The 24974-nt window shown below is 41.5% G+C and overlaps 3 protein-coding genes across 7 annotated transcripts; 2 read left to right on the top strand and 1 right to left on the bottom strand.

Annotated features, from left to right (window-relative positions):
- Positions 1–1382: 1382 nt before the first annotated feature.
- Positions 1383–13947, bottom strand: LOC114440017 (serine/threonine-protein kinase WNK4-like). 3 transcript variants are annotated; one of them, XM_028412255.1, is made up of 26 exons: positions 13792–13947; positions 12975–13464; positions 10519–10691; positions 10104–10324; positions 9861–10018; positions 9699–9787; positions 9401–9620; positions 9073–9321; positions 8828–8948; positions 8565–8722; positions 8360–8427; positions 8123–8258; positions 7930–8046; positions 7652–7768; positions 7508–7571; positions 7303–7410; positions 6513–7114; positions 6351–6399; positions 6157–6269; positions 6031–6079; positions 5484–5928; positions 5089–5294; positions 4901–4995; positions 3026–4311; positions 2815–2944; positions 1383–2670 (listed from the first exon to the last, which is right to left on the bottom strand). In XM_028412255.1, exons 2-24 carry the CDS (start codon positions 13380–13382, stop codon positions 4309–4311), a joined length of 3969 nt encoding a protein of 1322 aa, XP_028268056.1. In that variant the 5' UTR covers positions 13383–13464; positions 13792–13947; the 3' UTR covers positions 1383–2670; positions 2815–2944; positions 3026–4308. The 3 variants fall into 3 exon arrangements, with proteins under 3 accessions (XP_028268056.1, XP_028268059.1, XP_028268058.1); XM_028412258.1 differs by having other exon boundaries at positions 7508–7562; XM_028412257.1 differs by having other exon boundaries at positions 8828–8945.
- A 642-nt stretch (positions 13948–14589) lies between these two features.
- LOC114440101 (leucine-rich repeat-containing protein 3B-like) lies at positions 14590–17993 on the top strand. Of its 2 annotated transcripts, XM_028412387.1 has the most exons (6): positions 14590–14666; positions 16174–16543; positions 16657–16782; positions 16860–17024; positions 17100–17178; positions 17299–17993. In XM_028412387.1, exons 2-6 carry the CDS (start codon positions 16307–16309, stop codon positions 17526–17528), a joined length of 837 nt encoding a protein of 278 aa, XP_028268188.1. In that variant the 5' UTR covers positions 14590–14666; positions 16174–16306; the 3' UTR covers positions 17529–17993. The 2 variants fall into 2 exon arrangements, with proteins under 2 accessions (XP_028268188.1, XP_028268189.1); XM_028412388.1 differs by lacking the exon at positions 14590–14666 and having other exon boundaries at positions 15734–16543.
- A 275-nt stretch (positions 17994–18268) lies between these two features.
- Positions 18269–22802, top strand: psmd3 (proteasome 26S subunit, non-ATPase 3). Of its 2 annotated transcripts, none has more exons than XM_028412324.1 (13): positions 18269–18367; positions 18465–18641; positions 19346–19536; positions 19618–19758; positions 20242–20378; positions 20477–20667; positions 20748–20851; positions 20941–21055; positions 21284–21403; positions 21592–21695; positions 21776–21931; positions 22039–22089; positions 22527–22802. In XM_028412324.1, exons 2-13 carry the CDS (start codon positions 18470–18472, stop codon positions 22602–22604), a joined length of 1560 nt encoding a protein of 519 aa, XP_028268125.1. In that variant the 5' UTR covers positions 18269–18367; positions 18465–18469; the 3' UTR covers positions 22605–22802. The 2 variants fall into 2 exon arrangements, with proteins under 2 accessions (XP_028268125.1, XP_028268124.1); XM_028412323.1 differs by having other exon boundaries at positions 18271–18382.
- The last annotated feature ends 2172 nt before the right edge of the window (positions 22803–24974 follow it).

Here is a 24974-nt window from a genome sequence, read left to right as displayed (position 1 = left end):
TTGGTGCTTTTTCATCTGGATGCCAGTTGTTGGAGCAAGGGACCTTCTGGAGGGTGGTAGGAAAAGGATCTTAACTGGAGACATTTTATTTCGCAGTAATTTCACTACTTTGAGCACTAACTTTGAACCATTGTCACTGTGTTTGCTTTTCATATATAAAACACAATGAATGAATAAAGACACAATGCAGAAGTTCCTGTCATTTAATTACCTTTAGATCATTTAGTCTTCATACTGTCAGATACTTGGTGTACATGTTGACTGTCATTCGATTAGTAATGGTTCTGCTCGTTTTAATACATAGTATTATATATTATGTCATATATTCATTCATATGAGATGCTACATCAAAGTGTAAACAATGTAACAAGATTATTACAAATGTGATTTTGTCAGCTTACCTTTTTCTGCAGACTGTCAGTTGAATCAACTTTCTTTTGACTATAATTCAGCTTTCAGATTTGTCTTTTATCGTGTTAGAAAAGAGGCGTATAGTCAGTTTATTGGCTGTTACAGAACAAAACACTCCCTGCACTTAGAGAGAAAGTAAAACTAAACTTTACAGTACTGAGGTTGGAAATCCCAAATGTTTTTATAATGGCAGTAATTGCCACTAAGTAAATTGTCCTCAGTCACAAGAGTATTTCTTCTACATGTAGGATTTGTTTGTTAAAAGTCTATTTGTTATAATGCGGTTTAAGCAAAGTAAAGTAAAATACAACAATGTAAAAATCAGGCATTATGAGTGAGAAAGAAAAAAGACCTTCTGCTTCCAGTAAACCACCTGACTTACAGTTGTGGGTGTGTTATTCAATGACTGACCCCTAATAAAAAACAAAATCTAATCTTTTTACAGGCATGGAGCCACATGCATGGCTTTTTTATGGCACTCTGCAGACACGCTATAACTATGTGACCTGAAAAATAATTGATTTGGACAATCCTAAATGAAGGTAAAGAATAACTGGGTGCTGTGTTTTATCTTGTTGAACAGTGTTATAGAGAAAGACTTGGCATGTGACTGTCAGTTTGCTGTATGTTCATATAATTGATTGCTATGTACATAAAGAGAGGGGATCAGTTAATGAATAGATCAGTTGAAACTTTGTGAAAATGAAGGATTGTGTGTGGATGTTTAGAATAGAACAGAAATACTTTATTTATCCCCAAGAAGCAGCAGCAATGTACAGGCACTCAGCAAACTAAAAATATACATCACCAGTATGAATAAACAGTATAAACATTACTTACAGCAAATAAAAACATAAAACATAGGTACAAAAACAAAAGTGTGCAATTTAGAATTTGGAATGAAGGTATAAATATAAGTATAAAACAAGATTTAAGATGAAGATATGAGTACAAAAACAAAAGTGTGGGATTTGAAAGTTAAAAAACCTAAAAACTAACCTTGTGCAAAAAGTTACATCAGTCAGTCCGTGTTATCTCTGGCACAGAGATGAAGTGTTATACAGTCTGATACCATGAGGCAGGAAAGATTTCCTGTAGCAATCTGTATAACAACGAAGCTGTCTGAGGCTTTTGGAACAGGTGCTCCGTTGTCTGTCCAGTACAGGGTGGAGACGGTGGTCGGGGTTATCCTTGATAGATAACAGTTTTTTCAGTAGTCCTCCTCTCCACCACTGCTTCAAAAGTCTCATGTTTAACCAGCGCCACACAAAACCTGACAAAACTTTTTGTAGCCCGATCTATTGAGTTCTGTATTTAGTCCACTCCTTCACCTCTGTTCAGTGGGCTTTAGGTGGCCTGCCTTTGCCAGCATGACACCAACATTCTTCAATCATGGTCGGTGTGGTGGTAAAAATCTAACCTGACTTTAAAATCTCTGGATTCTTAAACATGTCTGATGAGCATTTCATGCCAGTTTCATTGACAGCACAGGAGTACTGCTTCTTTAAATACTTCCTGTCAAATGTCTGTCCAGCAGATGTGTCACTCAGACATGCAGCGAGGTGGACGATGGCTTTAAACCTGGAGGAGAGGAGCACCAGGGAGAGGGCCAGAGTGACCACAGAGAATGGAACACTGTCACTTTTCTCTGCTGGGAGGATGAACGGGATGATGATGCGGTTTCTTCCTGGTGGGCCATAATCTTTTGTGTGCTGTTCAAAGCTTTTCCAGTAAAGTGGTTTGAGAGGACTCAGCAGGATGTTGGGAATCATTTCATCTCCAGCTTTCTTCATGGAGTTCCACTCTTTTGGAAGTTTCACAGGTCGGTGCTGTTCATGAGGAATTTTACATGTAGTCCTTGTAGCGCAGTTAAACACTCTGTGCTCAGGCTTCATTCTTCCTGTTGCAACACCATAGGCTGTATCAGCATAAATCACACAGTTCCATGGAGCGTACAGCACCACGTCAGTGATGGTGGGCAGAGGCAGCAGACAGCTGGCTGGGATCATGAAGTCTCTGATTTGTCCATGTGAAACAAAGGTGATGTCCACATGGTCACCGTGGTTCTTCTTCTCTTCTTCATCGATGTGTTTTTTCAGGAAACTGAACACTTCTACCAGTTTGTTGAAGGTGACGGACCTTTCTCTCAGCCACTGCAGGACAGTGTGATTCCTGCAGTTTTCCTCTGCACGCTTTAACAAAATTTGTCGGCGCACAGTTGTGACATAGTGCTTGACATTAGCTGTTGGAAGCATCCCTCTGTAAGAAGGAAAAGAAAAACCTTTAAAATCCAAGTTATATTTAAATGTTCTTTTTCCCCCCAAGCCTCTATTTAAGAATTTAAAGAATTTGGAGCAAATCAACAAATTTAACAAGATTAGATTTTCTTTGGTTTTCACTCACAGTGTTTCCTGTCTTTTTAAAGTCGCCTCTAAGATTTTAGCCTTCTCTCTCAGACTCCGGCCGGTTCTGTCTGTTTCACAGTTGTTTGTATTTTCCATTTTTGATTGATGGACAGATGTCCAGGTCCAATCTGTAAAACCACAATAAGAAAACATCCTCAAAACAACTCAATTCCATCCTACCAAACAAACAAACAAAGAAATCCTCTTACCTGCTTTGGAGCATCACAGTTGGCTCTGTTTTTAGTGACAGCTTTTATTCTGCTGTAGTTCATCATCCTGTTTCCTATTGGCTGATTTGGTGTCACATGTACAAACATGAAAGCACCTTGACATATGCCAAGTGAAAGTGAAACTACAAGAGCTTCTAAAAGTCCCACAGAAATCACCAAGACTTCTAAACTAATCGCACATGAAAGGAGGTGTCACACAGGTACATTTAACTCATTTTAAATTTCACCTAGCTAGTTAGCTAGTTTTGTGTTTTCACACACACATGCATCTGGCAGCTTTAGTTTGATTTAATTTAGAAATTATTATTTATTCGTTATTAATCACAACACGTGTTTCCCTCAGGTGAGAGAGAGCTGAGGCTTCGGACTGGGAGCAGTTTGAGAAATTCCCCCAAAATCCCCCATCATAACTCTCACAGTCAGCAGAGGTCACTGTCATGGTAGGCGTCTGTCTGTCTGTTTGCAGGTGTAATGGAAATTAAGACACAATAGAAACAAACAACTTGAGCAAGATTTGGCATGTAAACAAAAAGTTTCAGATTTCAATTAAACACCCGACCGTTCCTGTAAACGAGATGATTGATGTAACATTTTCATCATTCTTTCAGTCGAGGTAACCTTTATTCAGAGGGAACACATTAAATCCATTAAATACCCATATAACACAAAAACTTGTGAGACATGAATCTATACTGTACAATCTATTTCAATATGGCACACTGTGGATACAAACAGACACAGATATCACAGACAGCAGAGAATCCTTAAACTACTTGAAAACTTATTTAGCATCATCAGATTTAATGACAAATCAATTAACATAAAAACTTAATAAATAAATAAAAAAACATATATTGATATGAGTTAGGTGCTAAATATGAAAATATATAGCAACTGCACTCATATTCAAAAGGCTTTCTATCACAATGAAATGATTGATTGAATAAATTGATCCCATCCATGAGATCTTCCTCATTAGGAACTGATGCAATAAAAAGCCTTCTAGGTGTTGCAGGATTTCCCTTTCTCTTCGTTTTTGGATGTTCATAAACTACCAGTTTCAAACTTAACTGTACCTTGAAAAAAGTGACACAAGAACCTGTATGAGGTTCGTTGAGGCTCAGCAGTTCCCTCTTAAAGTGCTAAGTTGTCATTAGAAAGTTGTTCGAGTCTCATTTCAACTGCAGAACCAGATATTGCATTGTTTAGTACTCCTTCTTGTGCATTTCCATTATTGCTGATTGTCTTCCACAGCTGCTCTCTCACTGAAACACAGAGGTCAAAGGTTAATCTCAGATCAGCAGGAGGTTGATGAAAGCACAAGGCATACATGTGTGTGACAGAACCACATAAAATTATTGCGTCAGTGTCAATATCTGCATTTCTACACAGCTGAAGATAAATAAAGATTCAGAACTCAATTGAATCTTCTGGCAATTAGCGAAGCTGTCACTGTTGTTGTGGAAAGTAAAAGAAAAACTACCTCATCCAAATTGATACACAGTTCATATACTATCTATAAATCTATCTATAAACATAGTAACAGTAAGACATGTGAAATGTATTGTCAGTGTGTGAACAGACTGAAGCTAAAAGCAGGATCTTTCTCTGTTGCCTGTAAAGCACCACATTAGCTTACTAGATACCAAAAGTAGCAATATACTGGTAAGCCATTTCCCAGCATGGTGTTGTAAGATGCAGTAATGTACAGTAATAAGCTGCAGTTCACTCAATGGCCACATATGTCACTAATTTTTCAGATTGTATTAATTCACATTACTATACTAGTCTGAATGATCTTCAAAAGATCATCTTTAAACACGGGAGTAAAATGATCATTTTAAATGAGCTCACTATGTAGCTGTGTTCAGGGGCAAAGGTTACCCCTTTCCCTGCTCTCTCCTGAGATCCACTGCTGCTGCCGCTGACCGAGCTTTTCCTCATGATACCTGAAGTGCAAACACAAAAACAGGTGAGTTCACCTTCTACAAAACTGTTTGTGTTGTTGCTGTTTTTGTGTGTGCTGCAGTGTGTTCTCCCACCTGCAGGGTGCATTAAGTCCAGCCTCTGCAGGCTGTTTTTGCGGGAAATAGGGTAGTTCCCAGACTTGGAGAGACGGCGTTGGCGATGGTTCAACATGGCAGCCGGTGGGACGATCCCAGGCGGTGGGACTTTACCCATCTTCCGGTACAAGTCCTCGATCTCTTGCTTCTGATTGACCTGCAGGGCCTGAACCTCCACCAGGTGTCTGTGAGTAGACAGGAGCCATTAAAAACAATGCAAATGGGATGAAAGGAGCATTCAAGAAGTAAAGTCACAACAAACTCTAGAAATCATTCACTGTGTTGAAGGTAGATGAGGTATTTTGCTGCATTTAGTATTCCTGCAGTTGTTTGCCTCTTAACTGATCACTTCAACAAAGCTGTACCATCATCACCTGTCACGGAGATCATGGAGCTCCTTCCACATATCCTCATTCTCGCTCTCAGAGTCATCAGAACTGTAGGTCGCAGAACGACTAAAGGATTGGCTGAAACCGCTGCCACTCTGTCCAGGACTTCCGGCTGACCCCTCCCACAGACTGACGCTCAGCTTGTGACTCCCACTCCTCCTCTTCTGCTCCTCTTCCTCCTGACCTCCAGGTTTGTCATGGTAACCCAGAACATGACCAGTCACTGTGCTGATGCTGCTGTCTGATTCAGTCTGCTCCTCTGTGCTGCTTTCCACATTGCCTTCTCTTTGATTCTTCCTGGTGGGAGGAGGGGAGTGAGCAGTGGGTGTGGCCTGGCTGAGTGGGCGTGGCTCGTGATGTTGTGCAACTGACGCATCTTTAGAAGGTGTCACCTGGAAACGACCAACGGAGAAGACTGGAGGTTTCTTCCCTGCAAAAAGAGGAAAAAAATCCAAAGACTCATTCTGAATAAACCTGGACAGCATCTTCGAAATACAAATCATTCTGTGACAGACGTGCAGGTGTGTCTTACCTTCAGGTATAGGGGACAGTCTGAGGGATGGGGAGAGAGGAGGGGACACCTAGACAGGAGATTATTTGTCAGACATTTCGAATCAAAAGAAACTTCTACTAGTGAATAGAACTCTGTGTATCTCACTTTGTTGTGCAGCATTGATGGAGGTGGAGAGGTGGAGGAGGTAGAAGAGTCGGAGAGCTCCCCTCTGTGAGTGGGAGTGCTGGTCAGATTGGGAACAGAAACGGTCTCTGAGCCTGTGAACCAGTCAAATTCTGATCAATATCACATGTGAGTCTGTCTCATATGTCATTTTGTAATGTCAGCAGGGGGCTCACCATAAGGGGGCGGAGCCAAGCCGACCTTCAGCTGAACTGGACTGTGACGCTGAAATGAATGAATGAATGAATGAAGTCCTCACTGTTTTGTTTGTGTGTTATGGCTGATCTCTTTTTCTAGATAACTAAACATTGATACTGTGAATCCTGTTTATGTCTTACCTGAGGTATGTCTGGGGTCCATCTGGTTGATGCCCTCTGCTGGCTGTCTGATGAGGGGGCTGTCTGAGGTGTTTGGAGAACATATGGTGGCTGGGGGGAGAAGGAAGTGGATAAAAGGGTGTGGTTTGGGTGATGTGCTTTAGGAGCTAAAGATGGAGACATCGGAGGAGAGAGAGTGGCTTGAGGGGTCAGGATTGGTGCAGGCAAGGATTGAGAGTGGGGACGAAAGACCTGGTTTGAGGCCCCTGGTGGGGGCATGAAGGAATGTGCCACACTCATTGCCAGGGAGAGCACGTTGGCCAGAGAAAAGAGAGGCTGATCAGGTGGAGGCCATTGAGAAGGAGGAGGAGGAGGATGGGAAGGGGAAAGAGGAGGTGGGGGCACTGAGGAAGAGGAGGGTGGTGTATAGAGTGAAGGGTTGCTTTGGACTCGAGGGAGCTGGGGGACGGGGCTTTGTGCGGGAAAAGAGGCAGTGTAAGTGGAATAGGTCTGTGACGACAGGTGATACTGGGGAGCAGGAGAGCGGTGAAGAGGAGGAGGAGGAGCAGTGGAGTCTGTGTGGGGGTAATTGAGAGGGTAGATTGGGGACTGATATGATGAAGCTGGAGAAAGAGACGAAAAAAACATTACTTATACAAAGTTTTTTTGCCTGCCTAAACTGAAAGCTATGTCAGAATTAATAGGAAATTCAGAGGACCTAGGATGTTTCCTGAGGGACTCCTCAAACAGCAAAGCAAATGATAAAATGCTTGACCTTGTTTATGAATAAATCAATACTGAGTTCACATACGTGATGAGGTGTGAAAGGACTGTGATCTTAATGGTCTAACAGGGGGTGTGGCCTCAGGGTCAACATAGAAGTCACCCTTCAATGGGGACAGCTCAGCATCATCAATGTCTGATGGGAAAACACATCAATAATTCAAGTTAGGGGGCAAAAGATGTTTTTATATATATATATATTTATATTTAAATCTTCTTTTTTCTTTCCTTACCAGGTAATGAGGATGAAGACAGAGTTCTGGAGAGGCTCTGTGCTGACAGGTTTTTCTGTACAAACGAACAAAAATTGGGAAAATTGAAAATAAGACTGATTTTGGACACAATAAGACATCTGACGCAGAAGATGGACATTTTACTGGTAAGCTTCTATCTGCTGGCTGCTGATGCATCATTGACTCCGCCCTCTTGATTATGTCATACATGCGAAGGACAAATCCTTCTTGCTCTGAGCGCAGGATGAAGTCTCTGTGGATCTGAAAACAAAAATTAAAAAAATCACAAATTTTAAATTACATTGAAATCACTTCCATTCAGTTTCATTTAAATGTTTACATTTACAGTCTTTGTGAGGACCCTGAATCTGGAGTTAAAACACTCATCCTGTTCTGTGCTCTGATTGGCTGTTGTTCCTTACCATCACTGATGCAATGTCCTCTGGATTGTCTCCATCGAGGTCAAACTTGAATGCCACCATTTTATTGTCGTGAGTCTGCAGCTGACACTCAACCACCCGGTCCACCATATCAGACACCTGAACGCAAATACAGAATAGTCATATACAACATGTTTGTCGATGTTATGTGTGACTCTGATGGTCTTTGACTCACCCCTGTGATTTTCAGTCGAGCCCTCGATTTCCTCCTGAACTGCTTTATAGCTGCCCTTTTGGCGGTCTCCTGACTGCCTTTATCTGATTGGCCATCAGTGCCATCACTCAAACCTGAGGTCACATCAGAGGTGCAGCTACAAGCAGAAATGTGACAAAATGTGACTAAATAAAATTTATGTGTACAGTCTTCTAAAATAGACCTTATAAACACAATATCAAAGTATGTGTGGATTACCTGTCCACAGGTGAGGAGAAGCCACATGCTGGTGGGGGCCGCTCTGCATTTTGGGACACAGCAATGCTCTGCAAATGACAGAAGGACACAAAAAGAAGATAGAGACCCTGAATCATGGTTCACTGTTCACTGCCATTCAAGGTAAAAACCTGGTTGTTTCACCAGATTGGCCATGTCAACACGAGTCTGTCCTGCCTCTGCTCACCTTGGGGAAACGTAGTACAGGGAAGGGTGGAGCTTTAGATTGTGTTCGGTTCACGGGGGGATGGGATAAAAGTCGAGGGGCTTCCTGAGCCACAGGAGCAGGGGTGTAGTTTGTAACAGGTGGAGGCGGGACATTAACTTTCTCTGTGTCACAGTCCGCTGCAAAGGTAAGGGAACCAAACAGTCAATGTCAATAATGAACAAATAAATATTTTAAAATAAAATTGTGATTAAAAAATGAATGTATTGAATGAATGGTCTCACAGGTAGCTGAAGAGTAGGAGGTGTGTTTCACAGTCTTTTCATTGTCTTCTCCATCTGGGTTGCTGCTTGATGACATCACTGATGATGTCAGAGATGGGGTCTTTTTCCAGGACAGGTCCTGCTGTTGTTATAAAACTGTTGCATTTTAACCAGCAACTGCTAAGTCATTTTCTAATAAAGCAATTTGACTAAAGGTATAATCTCATCCAGCAGGGGGCACTGTGCATCAATTGTTTCAGGCTCACCTGACTGGCTGCCATCACAGCAGCAGACATATTTGTGACTGATTGAGCTGCAGGCTTCTGGGTGGACGGTTCAGGTGGTTCAGAGACAGGGTCAGGCTCCTCCTCATTTACAGCTTCCTTCTGGTTGTTGACAGTTTCCTCCAGCAAGCGGCGCTGTTTCTCCCGCTGACGCTTTATATCCGTCACTGTGTACCTGATTGCCTTGGCAACCAGTTTATAGTCGGCCTCACACACAAACCCTAAAATCACCTAAGCAAAAACAACAGAAGATGAGAGACCTGCCATCTGATTTCATTCTGTGATGTCACCAGCGTGGCAGTGCAGGTACCATCTCCTGGGCCACTTCCTCTGGGACGTCTTTGTACAACTCAAACGGAAACTCAATAGCGTTGTTGTCTTTGTATTTGCCGTGAAGCTTCTTGTTGTCATCCATCCGGAGCCAGAGCTTCAGAGCTGCTTTTGAGCCATCATCTTCCTCAGCCAGCTCCACCCGAACACCCAGCTCCTCCTGGAAGAACCGATGGTCTAGCAGGTCCTGAACCGTGAACCTAGAGGCCAGAAGACATTACCAACAGTGATTTTTCTTACTGTCACATCACAATCATTGAACTAACGACAGAGGTTACCTTTCACTGCTATTGGGTCGGATGCAGCCCTCAATAATCTCCTTCAACTCAGGGACTGTTACTTTGAAGAAACTGTCTGGTTTGATTCCCTGAGAGAGACAGACAGTCAAATGTGTGGATGAGGACAGCAGACAGAGAATACTGGGGTGGGTGGTGCCTTACATTGGTGACCTTTCGGTAGATCTGAGCAGCATTCTGACACTCAGAGTATGGATACTCAGAAGTCGCCATCTCTAGTATGCACATACCGAAGGCGTAAACATCCACGGCCTCGTCGTACTTCTCCTCATACATTTCTGGAGCCATGAACTCCGGAGTCCCTGAACATAGCACCGTTTACAATATGAAACATGCTATGCTATTACCAAAACCTGCATCTTTATTAATATAATCCTGTTGACTTACCAATGACACTCTTGGCGAATGAAGCCTTCTTAAGTGTGGCAAGGCCTAAGTCTCCAATCTTGACGGAGGCACTGGGTCCGGTGATAAAGACGTTGTCACACTTGAGGTCTCGGTGCAGGATGGGGGGGCAGCGCGAGTGCAGGAACTGAAGCCCCTTTAGGATTTGGAAGCTCCAACGCTGCAGCAACTTCAGCTTCATCTCACGGAACCTGCGCAGGTACCTGTACAGGCCAAGTGAGATCCCAGAAGTCAAATGAATGTGGAGCATTCAAGCTCCAAAGTTGGCATGGTAAAATTCAGAAATAGAAGTATCATGGGAGTTTTTAAAAGAGGCATCTGGGAACTAGAATGAGTTTTCTTGTGTGTAAAGTAGGAGTCAGACAGAGCAGGTTTCCATGTCCTGCATTGGACTTACGTCTTGAGTGTCCCAGATGTCATGAGCTCCGTCACCAGGATAGTGCATTTGTGGCCCTTCAGCGTTGCCTTCCAGGAGTCAAAGAATCGGACGATGTTTGGGTGCTGCAGAGTTTTCAGCATCTCCACCTCCTCATTGAAGCGCTCACGCTCAGCCTTGCTCAGACGGTGGGTCTGTTAAACGTGCACACAAGAATACATCCATTCATGAATGGTTTCATTGCTTAGTGTGTTGATGAGTCTGCTATGTCTCACATGGAAATCCTTCAGAAGGACACTGCACCCTCATACAGTAACAGTAACAACATACAAACTGCTGACATAACAACACAAAAATGTCACATTGTCTCACTGTCAAGCATGACAGGAAATCAGCAGCAGATCCTTCCAGAAACTACAAATGTTATTAGAATAATGATAATAATAATGAAAGTAAATGCATAATTTGAAGAGAAATGAAGTAAAAGATAATAAATAAACTATAAAAATAATTAGTTAAATAAAGTTAAACACCTGCCATTGTACAGTTAGTTCATCCAATTCCAATTAATTGGTAGTCAGGATTTCACACAAACAGAACCCTGTTATGCAACCAACCCTAGTGCATCAATATGTGTCTGTGTGGTCGTGTCCCTGTGAGGACTTATGTCACTTAATGTGAGATCAGTCTTGTTGGTGCCACTTCAGGCTTTGGTGTTTTCATCAAGATGAGTAAAGGACAAGTAAACAACTTTAATAACCAGAAACACTAAACAGGAAGTTCACAACAGAGTTGCTGACCTGTCCTTCACTCTATATGTGTATGTGTGTGTGTGTGTGTGTTTGAGCGTGTGCCAGTTATCGCCAGCAGCCAGCAGATGTCCGTCCAATCAGATACTGTGTAGGGTACAACAAACAGCTGAGTCACTGTTAACTCTTTATCTTAGACATGCATACATGTGTCTGTCTATACTCGTGAGGACTTTTATTCACAAGCTGAATGCACACACAAATGTGTGGAGACGGTGACCTAAAGAATAACACTGTGGGCGTGTCAGTGTGCTATTAAATAAAGCCAGCGCTTTAACTGACCTCCTTAGCTATGACGTCCTTAGCAATAAATCGCTGCATTTCAGAGTCTCTTTCTGTTGAGATCTAAATACACAAGCAGAATAATTAGTTTCTGTTTTAACAGGGGTCACCTGTTTCCACAGAGGTCAGTGCTGGCTGGGTCATGGTGCTGCCATACAAGAATTTATTACCCCATTCTGAGAACCAAAATATTTATTTAACTTCATGTTAACTTGTTTCACTTCCTTCACATGGTTTCCTGAAAATGCCTTCGGGGTTTGGCAGCAGTTTTAACATTCCTCAGCTGTGTCACTGTTCCATTTTTAAACCTCATCATTCATTAAGTGTTTCTTGCACAAATCCACCTCTAACTTTTTACATCAGCTCATCTGACAGAACTCCACTGCTCATTGAGTGATGTGAATAAAACACTGATCAGACAGCTCGGGACAGTTAAACAGTTACGTGATCTCTGAAGGTGAAAATGTCCTAAAGACTGACTGAGGGACAGACAGACACTGATGAGTCAGAAACTTGTTAAATATTAATGAAACCTACTAAACCTGAAGAATTCACGTCTTGCTAAATGTGTCCTTGTTTTTAACCAATTAGACCTCATGGTCTGCAACACAATCTGATAAAACCATAAAAGTTCAGCAACACTCTCTGACCTCTGATGAATTCAATTTGCCTTTTAACGCATCTTAAAAACAAAAAACCTAATTTCATAATCCAACAACCCACAACCTAACCTAAAAACCTGAAAATATATTTATTATTTAAAAAGCAGGAGTAGATAAGAATAAACATTAAAACTAACTACTAACTAACTTAATTCTCTGTAAGTAGCTGTGTATTTCCTGTAGTGGCAGCCCTTTGAGGTCACATTTTTGGTTTAATCTGTTCCTTCGTCACATTTTAATCTGTTCAGTCACCACAGCGACAGCTGACCCGTTACCCTGTCAACCAACTGTTTTTAATGAAAAGGTTATTAAGCACATGCTGTGTGCGTTTTGTGTTTTAACTGAGACCACAGACTAGTTCAGATCAATAATCAAACTAATAGAGTGTAACCGTGCCTCTCAAAGACATGTTAGTTTAGGATCGATAATGTCCACGGACCAACAGTGTGGCCTGATGCACAGCATGGCCCCTTCAGGTGGCAAAACTGCTTTATATATGCTGCTTTTTTAGGCCCCACATGCCCTGTGTGCACGTTGCACCCTAGTAAACCCACAGCAGCCACAGATGGGCCCAAATGTGTTTGCTTGTTAACAAAGGTTAGTGCTCATCAGTCATGGGGATGTTTTATCTGTGAGCACCTGTTCATGACAGGGAGCACCTCTGTGGGGATATACACATCAACAGGTTTTGTGTGTAGTGTAGTTCTGTGTCTCTTTTTGTTACCTGCAGTTCACACCAGGCCACTTCCACTGTGGTCTCAGTGTCCAGTCCTTTGTAAACTGACTTGAAAGATCCTCGTCCAATCTCAATGTTAAATTTGAGGAATCGTCCATCAGGAGACGAGGCCACGGCCCGCATCTCCTCTTCATCGCGTTCCTCCTTCTCCCTCTGTTGCCATAGTAACACCTCCCTGTTAGAGTCCGACAGCACAGCGCCCGCCTCCTCGCCCGACTCTGAGCTGCTGTCCTGACTGGCAGGAGGCATCACTGTCACCTCTGATTGGTCAGTGAGATTGTCTTTTGAGGCTGTCATGGTAACAGGAGTAATAGTATGATTAAAGACAGACTCTTCTTCTGCTTCCTTTTCTTCTTCACCATTTTTGTTGTCATTGTTAGGGTTCCAGGGCAGCATTCTCCTCCTACTGCTCCTCTGCTCCTCACTTCTCAGTAATGTTAACTTGCTGTGATGTCAGAGTGGGAGGAGCTGTGGGAAGCTGGAGGTGGATGGAAACACACACACAGTGCTGAATAATCAACCTTTCTACAGAAATTTATTACAGACAACATATTTCTGAAATGGATACTTCTTATGCAGTTTTCTAGATACAATATGTAGAAATGATAACATTATTTTTAATTGGTATCTAATATTATATTTTTTAGTTTTAGTAGTAGTTTTATACTTGTAAAGATGTTTTTCATTTATATTGTGTTTATATATTTTTTCCTTTTTAATGATATATTATATTATCCTATTAAAGCCTATATATATTTTAAAGTATGTTAGTTGTTAGTTGTATGTTATTTTATATTGTACTCACCATCTGTCTCACTGAAGCAAAGTGACTGAACCAGGACAACCACAAGAGAAATGCTTCAAAGTCAATCCAAGAAGTCTTCTCCTTCTTCTTCTCCTTCTTCTTCTTCTTCTTCTTCTCTGAGAACATGCAGGGTCATCTTTGCACGCGCTGCACAGGCTGCGTAGTGACTCGAGCTCTATCAGCAGCTAACAGGCAGCTCGAGCAGCGAGAAGCTCCGCCCACGGTACACCTGTCACCTGCCTGATAGAAACAGGTCGGACACATCTGTTCTTCTACAATCACTCTGTAGCAGTGTTGTTATCACCACTGCCGCCAGGCTACTACTAATGCTGAAATACGATTATTAACGTGATGGAACACATACATAGAAATGCGTGAAAGCTTCCAGGTACACTAACTGTATAAATGTTATTTTTTTTTAAAGCTTTAAAGGCTTAATACAAACTGTGTTCTACTCTCTGACAGGTTACAGGTTCAGGGGTTGGTTAAATAACATGAAAATGAATATTTCTTTATTGATCCATTACCTTCTTGTGTGTTATATTTACTGTATCTTCCATGTCGTCATATAGTGTAGTGACCACTAGAGGGTGTTCTCATCAGCCGCTGCGCTCTGTCATTATTTTATAATTCATATTTAATGAGTGAGAGCGACACATTTCCATAGAATGTTAATTATTAAAATGTTTTCATTTTTTTCATTTTATTTTTCATCAAGAACAATTGTTTACGTTCTGCTCACAAATCCCCTGTCATACTATTTATTTATTTATTTATATTTCCACCTATTAATGGGACAAATACGTCACAGAGTCATGTGTTTCTCTGCCTTCAGTCTGTCTGTGAGATTCTTCCTCTTCTTGAAGAATCAACACGTGAGTACTGATCGCATTTTTTATGTTTTCATCTGCATCTTCATCTGCATTAATATTTAGACTATTGTGTTTTTAACAGACAAATTTATTAATAATCAGTCAGGTGTCAAGTGTGGATTGTTCAGAAATGTTTGTAGAGATTATCTATCTCAGTTTATCAAGGGCATAGATTTGCTTTTGTGTCTTAGTTCTCACTGATAAGACAAATAAATACATGTTTACTAGAACCCTGCCTGGACCTTCCCCTGCCTCAACTCCATACATTACAGGGCAGTAGAATGAGTTTATACAGATACCTGGACTTTATATTGGAGGAATTGGATGTTTCATATACTCATCAAATTAACGTTTTTACTTGAATTTGTGCCTAGTTTATTTCTAATCCTTAGATTCTGTGTCATTCAAGGAAAGGATTACAAACACAGCTGAAGCTGAAGGTTTTTATTTCACAATATGAACTCAATACTGACCTCAGCCCATATGTCAGCCTGTTCTTGTTGTAAAATGACATTTTCTGGTAAAATAAAGGTCAAAATAAATAGCAGGCCTATAATATAACCACATAAATACATTAATAACTTAAAACTAATATTTATAATTAGATATATGGAACTACTAAAGGCACAACAAGGCAACTAACTCAATAATAAAACAGCTTTTGGTGTTATTATTCTTATGTGACTATGGTCATATACCGTAGTTTATGTCAACTATAACTGCATTTCCCCTTAAATCGCCTAATTGTTTGCTGCGTTACCAGCTCCGTCTATGCTGAGGATGTTCATTATCAATAACGTTCAGTAAACTCCAGATATCGCTGACCGTCTTCTCTGTGCAAATATCCGCTTTTCCTTGACAGTTTTTAGGCGTCCGTCAGTGCGCATGGAGAGGAGGAGCGGGGGCGGAGCAGCTGTCGGTGTCTGTGGTGTGGAGAGGGACAGAGAGAGTATGGCGGAGTTGATGAACTCTTCCTGCACCCAATGAGAATCTTTTTTTTTTGAGCAGTTTCAAATTTTGGGGGGGATAATTTAGTAATTTCTGGACATTGGTCCATGCTAAAACTACGCCCTTGCATTTTATTATATTTTCACTGCAGTGACATATGTTGTAAAGTCTGAACTGACTGTAGTTGACATATATGAGTAGAATAACAAAACAAAACACCCTCAGTGAGTAAATACATTTTTTTCTTGAAGGACTGTTAGTTTGAGGAACATTTAACAGCTTTGAGGAGGATTTAAACTTCTTTCTTTCCTGTCATTCTGCAGCTCAAGCAGGAAATCTGCTGTTTTAAATCCCTGCAGCCGGATTAATCGCATCATCGTCTTGCTCTATTTATTAATCTGTCCTTTCATCTTCATCCTCATCTTTTTCTTCATCATCACTATCCCTCTCTTTCCTCTCCCTGTGCTCTCTGTGTGACCTCTCTGTGTGTATTTTTGTCACAGAAATACAGAGTGTGTCACTAGTTACGATAAATTCAGGGCTCTTTGTGCTTCTTTTACAGCAGCTGTTCCGGGTCTGTGTTGGATCTGTTTGATAGTTGGCTTATTGTTGAGCAGAAAGATTCCAAATGGCTGCCAGCACCTAAGCACGTGACACAAATACAAAGTCGACTGTGTGAATGTTACATTAACGCCATGTTTCATGCTGGGAGTCTGCCACTGCCTCCTTCTTCTGTGGAGGCTGTGTCACTGCAGCGTAGGCTTCTGCTCTTTCTTCTTCTTCTTATCCTTCCATCACCCAGCCTGGTGATGACATCATCACCACTGACACTGGGCCTGTGGCGTCGCAGCAACACCATCAAATCCTGCCAGTGGTCAGAGATGGTGGAAGGAGGACTGACGGTCCGCTGCAGTGGACTCAAGCTGACTCAGGTCAGAGACCTGGATGTCATGGTGTTGTGAGAACCTAGATTAGTCTCATCAGTGTGAAATGTGTGGCTGTCACTGTCCTTCTTGGGACTGCTCAGAATTGTTTGTGTCCTCAGGTACCAGTTGGCCTGTCCAATCGCACCACACAGCTGTTTCTGAATAAAAACCTGCTCAGGTCTCTGCCGCCTAACTCTTTCTCTGATCTGTTCCTGCTCGATGAGCTCTACCTGTCACAAAACCAGGTATTGAACAAGTCACTTTATTCGGATCAGCAGGACACTGTTCATTCCTTCACTTCCTGCGTGTTGTCTCTGTTTAGCTCTCCTCACTGGAGGCTGGTTGTTTCAGTGGTTTGGAGTCCTCTCTTCACTTTTTGGATCTGTCATCCAATCAGCTGTCTGTGTTGGATCCTGCAGCTTTTAGTGGTCTGCAGGTTCACGCTAACCTGACACACAACCCCTGGCACTGTGACTGTACGATGCAAGTGAGTTACACAAGCTGAATGATGTAAATGTTGTTTTGGAGGTTTATTTGATGCTGACTTCCTGTTTGTGCTCAGCTGTCGATGCCTCAGTTGGGCGTGGACTTGCCGTCTCTGACTGAAGTTGTCTGTCAGACGTCTGACCTCCCAAACCTCGGTATGTTTAATCTCAGCAGTAATCTCATGGTGTTAATTCCATGGGTCTGTATTACATCAGTAGCCTACATTAAATCATTTGTTTTAAACCAGCATATGCAGTAAACTGTTTGTGTTGCAGGGGCTGTTGGGGTGCCGCTGGTCATACTGGTGGAGGACTGGGATCTGTGTCTGTCTGTAAGAAGAACCGCTGATCTGCTCACCCTGGTCACCATGCTACTCTGGTTCTTCATGGTTATATGCTACCTGGTCTATTATGTCAAAGAAAATAAGATAGTCGTCCAACAACACGGTGACTATCTCAGGTTTGTGGAGACCCAGGTTCTTTTTCGAGGCTTTAAACCCTCATAAAGGATTCTTATTACTGCGAAGCTCCTCTCTCTCCAAGGATCCTTAGAGCTCTCCTAGAACTTTATCAATGAACCTCCTCAAATAAAATTATGTAAAAAAAAAAATCTATGTCCTCTCAAGGACCATCTGATCCACACAAGCGCTACTAGAACGTCCTCAGCACCCTCAGCTCATTGTCTTATTTAAAGCTAATAAAACCACATAAGCATCCTCAAGGATCTACGGGGAAGTCTCTGGAACTGAATGATACCTGGAATATCCTAATAAAAAGGTACAAAACCTGATTGAAGAATCTCTGCACATTCATAAAACAAAACATCTGTAACCTTCATAAGGCCCTCTCAGTCTGTCTACCACTTCAGCATCAACAGCTTCTCTTCAACCATCAGCTTTGTGTTTATCACCTCTTAAAGTTTTTTTATTATTTAATCTGTTTCTCTTATTGTTTCCTATTGTAAGTTGCTTCCCATGAACATGTAAATGTCACTCTGTTATTGTGAAAATAAAGTCAACCCTTATTGTCAACCATGTTTTCCTTGTTGCATGTTATTTCAAATTGCTTCAGTAAGAGTACATGTCACAATCCCGTTAAATAACATTATATTTCTGCATAGCTTTTTTACAGTGGCCACTAATGTCTGTACGCAAATTCATGTGGCGCATTATGTTCCCTCTTTTATACATTTAATCATGTAGTTAAACGGTAGTTCGTGCAATCGACTCATCTGCTATCGATTATCAGAGTCTGCGCAGTTGGTTCCGTCATCATCTCCTTCTGCCTGACAAATCCCACAACCCCCTGCGCTTCAAAATAGTTGCCAGTCATTGTGAGGAAAAAGGTGAATCGAGTCGAGGTGATTCTGCACTTTGAGACGCTTCATGTTACGTTGTGCCAGATGTTTTATGTCTTTTAACTGTCAGCTGTTTGTCTTCCAGACAGCATGAAGGAGACAACGGCCAAGCGGCGGGACAAAGCGGGAGGCCGGGACCGGGAGTCCAAAGCGGAGAAGCCGAAGGAACCGGGCCCAGAGCCACAGGACGTGGAGATGCCGGAGGAGGACTCGGCTAACGCGGCTAAGCAGCCAAAAGAGCAGGACAGTGCGACTCTGGATGGTAAAAACTGAGATTTATATCACCATTAAACCTCTGGCAAAATTCACTTAACAGCCCGTTCCCTGCTGATGGCAAATGACGTTAACTAAGTGGCAACTAGCGTGTTAGCATGGGCAGCTAACATACGCTGAAGCTAGCTGTTAATAAACTTTAAATCAGCGTAAGCACCGATATCAATTTTCTGAAATTTCTGGGTTTGACGCAAACACACCAGGAACTTTGTAGTTCATTTGTTTGTCAGTGGTGACAGCAGGCGGTCTGTAAACAAGTACAGGCATAAACACTGACGGCCATCAAAACATCAGCGGCAAGTCGGCTAATACTTTTCCAAAATCCTCAAAGTAAGACCACACTTCACTAGATTTCTGCTCAGAACCACAGTGTCAATTCTGTGCCAAGCTAACCTAGTGGTGCATTGTAAATACTAATATTTTTTTTATTGCGGGTTTCGGACAGCATACCAGGTCTCCCCAAAATTCTGCTTTAACTTGAAAAGATTTGCTGTAAACCATCCTCTATGTTTAGTAATAGGATAATAGGGTTAATTCCGTTGTTAACTTTATTTTGTATTATTAGAATAGATGGTGGTCATCAACTGTAATCAATAACTCAAACATAGCTGTGCATTTAAGTGATAAAATGTGTAAAATTACCATGTTTTTCATGTATTCCTTCTGTCTCTTCATCTCTTCACTCCTCCTCAGACATCAAGGAGCATGTGAAGCAGATAGAGAAGGCAGTGTCAGGAAAGGAGCCTCGGTTTGTTCTCCGTGCCCTGCGAGCCTTACCGTCCACCAGCCGCCGCCTGAACACCAATGTGCTTCATAAAGCCATCAGTGGCTTCTTCACCAATAATGTCACCACCAGAGACATCCTGCTTGGCTTCCTGGAGGAGGTAAGATCACTAATCAGTTGTAGTATTGATTGAACCAAATTTATTTATGATCAGTCCAGTAAATAAATGTCTCTGTCTCAGCCAATGGAAATGGCAGAAGGAGATGTTCAGTTTCGTCCAAGGACGGGGAAAGCAGCATCAACTCCTCTGTTGCCAGAGGTGGAGGCTTACCTGCAGCTGCTGCTCGTGGTCCACCTGACCAACAACAAAAGATACAACGAGGTCTGATTACCAAATGACTGTTTATTTCTTTGCACTTTTTTTCATGTCCTTCCCTCTTTGCTGTTGTGTGTATTTGGGGCCCAGCAGATATTCAGCGGAAGCCAGATTCTTTTAGTTGGAACTGCAGGAAGGAATTCTGACATATGGTGTGGTTTTAGTTTAGTTTTGTCCATGCTACTCTTCTGTGTGTATTGGGAAACATAAGGGGAACAATGAATTTTATTTGCCCAGTTCTGAAGCAAAGTAGCTGCAGGCAGAAGCATGTATATATTCAGAGATAAGATTAGTGTTAGAGCGCCCCTGTGGATGTTTGCTGCAGTATTCTTTTTGCTCTCACTCTATATTTACTCGTTTTCTCTTTACTGTTGAATTACTAAAGCAGAAGAATATTTGGTGGTGTTTTTGGAAGAATGGTTTGGATAATAAAAATAAAAACTGACGGATAGGCCTTTATTTATTGCTTTTTATGTTGTTGTGATTCAGGCGCAGAAGGTATCAGACGACCTTGTGCAGAAGATTGGCTCCAAGAATCGCAGAGCTCTTGATCTGGTAGCTGCTAAATGTTATTATTATCACGCCAGAGTCTATGAGTTCCAGAACCAGTTTGACACCATTCGCAGGTACTGATATACACATTCATAACCCCTGAATCAGCACAGTTAATGATGAATATGCCCCCACACTTAGATGGCTGCTGCTCTGTTTTTTAACCCCTCAGTTTCCTCCACACTCGCCTGCGTACGGCTACGCTCCGTCACGACGCTGACGGTCAGGCTGTCCTACTGAACCTGCTGCTGAGGAACTATCTGCACTTCAACCTGTACGACCAGGCTGAGAAGCTGGTGTCTAAATCAGTGTTTCCTGAACTGGCCAACAACAATGAGTGGGCCAGATACCTTTACTACACAGGTGAACTTACACCAGAAGCAATACAGCTGAAAATCTTAAACCACTTTGTACTTACATTTGTAATATGTGATCTTCTGTAGGTCGCATCAAGGCCATTCAGTTGGAGTACTCTGAGGCTCGCAGGACTCTGACCAACGCTCTGAGGAAAGCTCCACAACACACCGCTGTGGGCTTCAAACAGACAGTCAGTACATGGATACACACACTATAGAGGATTTGCATTCATGAGCAGCAGAGATTGATTACCGAGACATTAAATGTGTCTGTCTTCAGGTCCATAAGCTTCTGATCGTGGTGGAGTTGTTGCTGGGAGAGATCCCTGACAGGCTGCAGTTCAGACAGCCATCACTCAAGCGGTCGCTGATGCCATACTTCCTGCTCACACAGGGTCAGTATTTTTGATCATGTTTATACGTCCATACATGTAAAGGCTCTCACTCATCACACTTGCATCATTTAAGCTCTAACAGTGGATATCACAGCTCAGTGAGGACTCCCTGCTGTGGGTCTGTTGTAAACTCTAAAATAGCATTAGAAAAAAAAATTGATTTTGTCTTGCAATTATTTATATTATCTGGTTAAATCATGTAGACTTTTTTCTGTGCTGTGTGTTTAGCGGTGAGGACGGGTAACCTGGCCAAGTTCAACCAGGTGCTGGAACAGTTTGGAGAGAAGTTCCAGACAGATGGGACATACACACTCATCATTCGCCTGAGACATAATGTTATCAAGACCGGTGAGTCAATCAAGTGCCTCTTTTGACATCTGACAACATCACATGTTTTCACAAGACACAAACTAAAACAGTGCATACTCATACATCTGATAAGGAAAAATAATAATATTTGAGAATCACTGGTTCAGCACAGACAGGAATATGAAGGCTCACATTCATCTGTTGTAAATCTGTGTATGTGTGTTCAGGTGTGCGCATGATCAGCCTGTCATACTCGCGTATCTCTCTGGCCGACATCGCTCAGAAGCTTCAGCTTGACAGTCCAGAAGATGCAGAGTTCATTGTCGCCAAGGTAAACGGCAAGGATAAGCAACCAGACTTCAGACTATCCTATGGGTGTCATTTGAAGCTAACTTGATCTGTGTCCTGCAGGCGATCCGTGACGGTGTGATTGAGGCCAGCATTAACCATGAAAAGGGCTTTGTCCAATCAAAAGAGACTATGGACATCTATGGGACCAGAGAGCCTCAGCTGGCTTTCCACCAGAGAATCTCATTCTGCCTGGATATCCACAACATGTCTGTCAAGGTAAGGAACCTTGTAGACAAGTTCTATTAAAGATGCTTTGTCAAAAATAACTTTCATAAATTTATTGATCTGACTGAGAATAATAATTGACTGTCTTGCTCCTGTAGGCCATGAGGTTTCCCCCTAAAGCGTATAACAAGGACCTGGAGTCTGCTGAGGTAAGCACAATTTTATTAGTGCTTTTCAAAACTCCTTAGAGTATAAGAAATGTCTGCTGTGTGAACCAGAGGGGGGCAGCAGAGTCCCATTTTTTTGTTACTTTCAAATAAACAGGAAGTAGAGAGTGTAATACAAAACCACCAACACAATAGACAACTTTTGTTGCTGAAAATATTAATTTATTAATGATTTCTTCTTCTGTAACTGACTGATGGTCTTTTGTCTACATGTGCCTATAGGAAGAGTTGCCAGTTTACCATATTTAATTCTTAAATGCAGCAGAGAGACAGCGGTAGTTGAGGGTTGAAAGACAGGTGGTGTCACAGGTAGTGTCACAGGAGGTGATGATATTTTCCTGCTGTACGGTGCACTGTTCATTACAAATAAACAAATGCTTCAATACATGCTGTATTGTGTGTGTGTGTGGTGTTTTCAGGAGCGCCGGGAGCGGGAACAGCAGGATCTGGAGTTCGCCAAAGAAATGGCAGAAGATGATGACGACAGCTTCCCATGAGCCTCTTTGCCAACTTCCTGTGCAGACAGGAAGTAGTTGTGTTGTGTGTCTGCACGCTGATGTTAGTATATCAGTTATTACCCACAATCCCCCTGTCCTCCTCTTCGTTTTCCTGCTGTGATCTTGCAGCTCTGAATCTCACTCTGCTGCTGTTTGTTGTTTCTCTCTGAGACAAATAAATACTTTTTGTTTATACTCCTTTGTTAGTGGTTTTTTGGCTAATGCTGTCACACAAGCTTCACACTGAAATGCACTGAGAAGTTTTTTTTTTTTTTTTTTTTAATGTCCCATGGATTAACTGCATTCATTTGAATTGTCATGTTTACGTTTGAAGAACAACTGAAACTTAAGTGGTGATTTAAGCCACTCTCTCTTCACTGAACCTCTCTGACAGAGGTGGAGAATTTAAAGTACAAGCCACAGAAAAGCAGGCTGAAATAATCCTGCAGCCTTTTTAATGTATTTCATATTAATTGATTGTGGGAAATGTCACAGGAAGATTTTTTTTTAATCGTTAAAACAAATAACTGATAAATTACAAAAAACACATGCAGTGTAATAGTAGAAGTTGCAAACAGCTATTAATGTTGATTTATATCCATAGTGTGCACCACATTTCTTCCAGTATTTTCATTGTGGGTAATGGTTCAACAAAGATTAAGGCAATCCACCTTGATCTGAGGCTACAACCAGCAACAATCCCCAATAAGACATCTGACATGTATTTTCTTCATTAAAGGTTTGACAGAAAAAAGATTCATCAATTATTATAAAGTTGCTGCTAATTGCTAACCATTATTTCAGCTCTACGTATTGTTTCTTGGGATATAACAATGACGTTGTGTGCAGTGGGGCTCTGTCAGAGCCCCCTTTGGACCGTGGTTAGGAGGATTGTATGAATTTTAGACTTCATCAACTTGTTCTCAAGAAGATTCTTTTGAACAATCCACTAAAGACAGCCAGAGCTGCAGTTTGGCAGAATTCCTCCTAACTAAGTGGACAGATCAGCAGCTGGATTTAGACCTGCCTAAAGCAAACAATAAATAAGAACCCACTGAGACGGTTTCCCAGCATCCTTGTCAGTCTGAGCTCATCCAGCTGGAGGAATTTCACCTTTTGAGTCATCCGCAATCTCAGGCTGGCAGGCAGTTTATTCACAGGCTCCTTTGGAAAAACCTGAAGAATTCTGCCTCCTCCTCTTTTCTGTCAAAAATGTTTATAGAAGGTGTGAACATAAATAAGTAATACAAAAAAATGGCAAACAGCTGCACCTTTTCATGTGATATGTGATTTTTTCCATTGGCGGAATAATAAAGGATTATTTTATCTTAATTCTGCTTTCTCTTCTGCAGATGGCGATGGCTCAGGTGTGACCTGTATATCTTCCCAGCATCCAGTCAGTCTGTGTCCAGAGGCTGTGAGTCGAGCCAGTTAGGTACCATTATGTTCTATTTAAACAAACGTAAAGTCGACATCATACAAATGTAGCTCTCTGATTATTGTCATGGCAAAGATATATAGGTATATATATATACATCAAGAATAAGAGTGTTACTGCTGGGGTGGAGTTATAAATATGACAGTGATACAAAGTATTCAATATAAAATTGTTATAAATACTATGCTGTATGCATTGCACTGAACAGGCTGTGTGCACAGGCACATTACACTGCAGGAGACGGCATCTTATACAAATATGTGCAGTGGTGGTGGTTTGAAATGAATAAGGACGTAAAAGAAAAGCAATAGAAGTCAGAAGTCAATGCTAAAGTTTCAGATAATGTATTTTTCTTCATTCCAAAATAAGTAAAAAAACATTAATTAACAAATCAAATACAGTTGCAAAAAGTAAGTTTAAAATCAATTTTAACTGATTTTATTTTTTAAATATAAGACTGAGACCTATTTGATTTTTAATATAACGTGTAACTCAGCTGTTAATTGGTCTGCGGTAAAAGAATCATTTCCTTTCGTGTCATCATATTATTTTATTATTTGAGAAATCCAGGAAATGTATGTGTCACCAGGAAGCTCAGGCTGTGTGCAGATGAAAAATCCACTGGATTAAAAGCTTCTCTGTGAATAAGTTAGGGAGAAATGTGTCGCAACCCATAATTTGACGTCCTTCACTTTCACAACATGAACTGTTCTACGTTCTGTTTCCTGATTCACACACACACTCAGAGGTGACTCCGAGGCCCTGTGACGATATCATTGTAATTATTACTGTTACTACACATTTCTCTGTGAACATAAAATACTTCAATATAATGATGTTGCAGATTTTTGCAGCTGAATCATAAAATCACAGATTAATAATAGAATCATTACTTATACACTTGCTCCTGCAGCAGCAGCTAATTGTTATTA

The sequence above is a fragment of the Parambassis ranga genome, chromosome 8 (genome assembly GCF_900634625.1).
Source record: "Parambassis ranga chromosome 8, fParRan2.1, whole genome shotgun sequence".
Classification (NCBI taxonomy): Eukaryota; Metazoa; Chordata; class Actinopteri; family Ambassidae; genus Parambassis; species Parambassis ranga.
Note: the sequence above shows the minus strand (reverse complement) of the source record. Positions and strands in the feature narration are given on the sequence as shown.

Bases quoted from the DNA above. Each gene is read 5' to 3' on its own strand.
- psmd3 (XM_028412324.1), top strand. From the start codon at position 18,470: ATGAAGGAGACAACGGCCAAGCGGCGGGACAAAGCGGGAGGCCGGGAC. The intron at 20,852-20,940 runs GTCAGTACATGG...GTCTGTCTTCAG, and splicing joins CTGTGGGCTTCAAACAGACA to GTCCATAAGCTTCTGATCGT. The intron at 21,696-21,775 runs GTAAACGGCAAG...TGTGTCCTGCAG, and splicing joins CAGAGTTCATTGTCGCCAAG to GCGATCCGTGACGGTGTGAT.
- LOC114440101 (XM_028412387.1), top strand. From the start codon at position 16,307: ATGTTTCATGCTGGGAGTCTGCCACTGCCTCCTTCTTCTGTGGAGGCT. The intron at 16,783-16,859 runs GTATTGAACAAG...GTCTCTGTTTAG, and splicing joins TCTACCTGTCACAAAACCAG to CTCTCCTCACTGGAGGCTGG. The intron at 17,179-17,298 runs GTATGTTTAATC...TTTGTGTTGCAG, and splicing joins GTCTGACCTCCCAAACCTCG to GGGCTGTTGGGGTGCCGCTG.
- LOC114440017 (XM_028412255.1), bottom strand. From the start codon at position 13,382: ATGCTGCCCTGGAACCCTAACAATGACAACAAAAATGGTGAAGAAGAA. The intron at 8,723-8,827 runs GTGAGACCATTC...TTACCTTTGCAG, and splicing joins CTCCTACTCTTCAGCTACCT to CGGACTGTGACACAGAGAAA. The intron at 7,411-7,507 runs GTAAGGAAAGAA...TTTTCCCATCAG, and splicing joins GTCTTCATCCTCATTACCTG to ACATTGATGATGCTGAGCTG.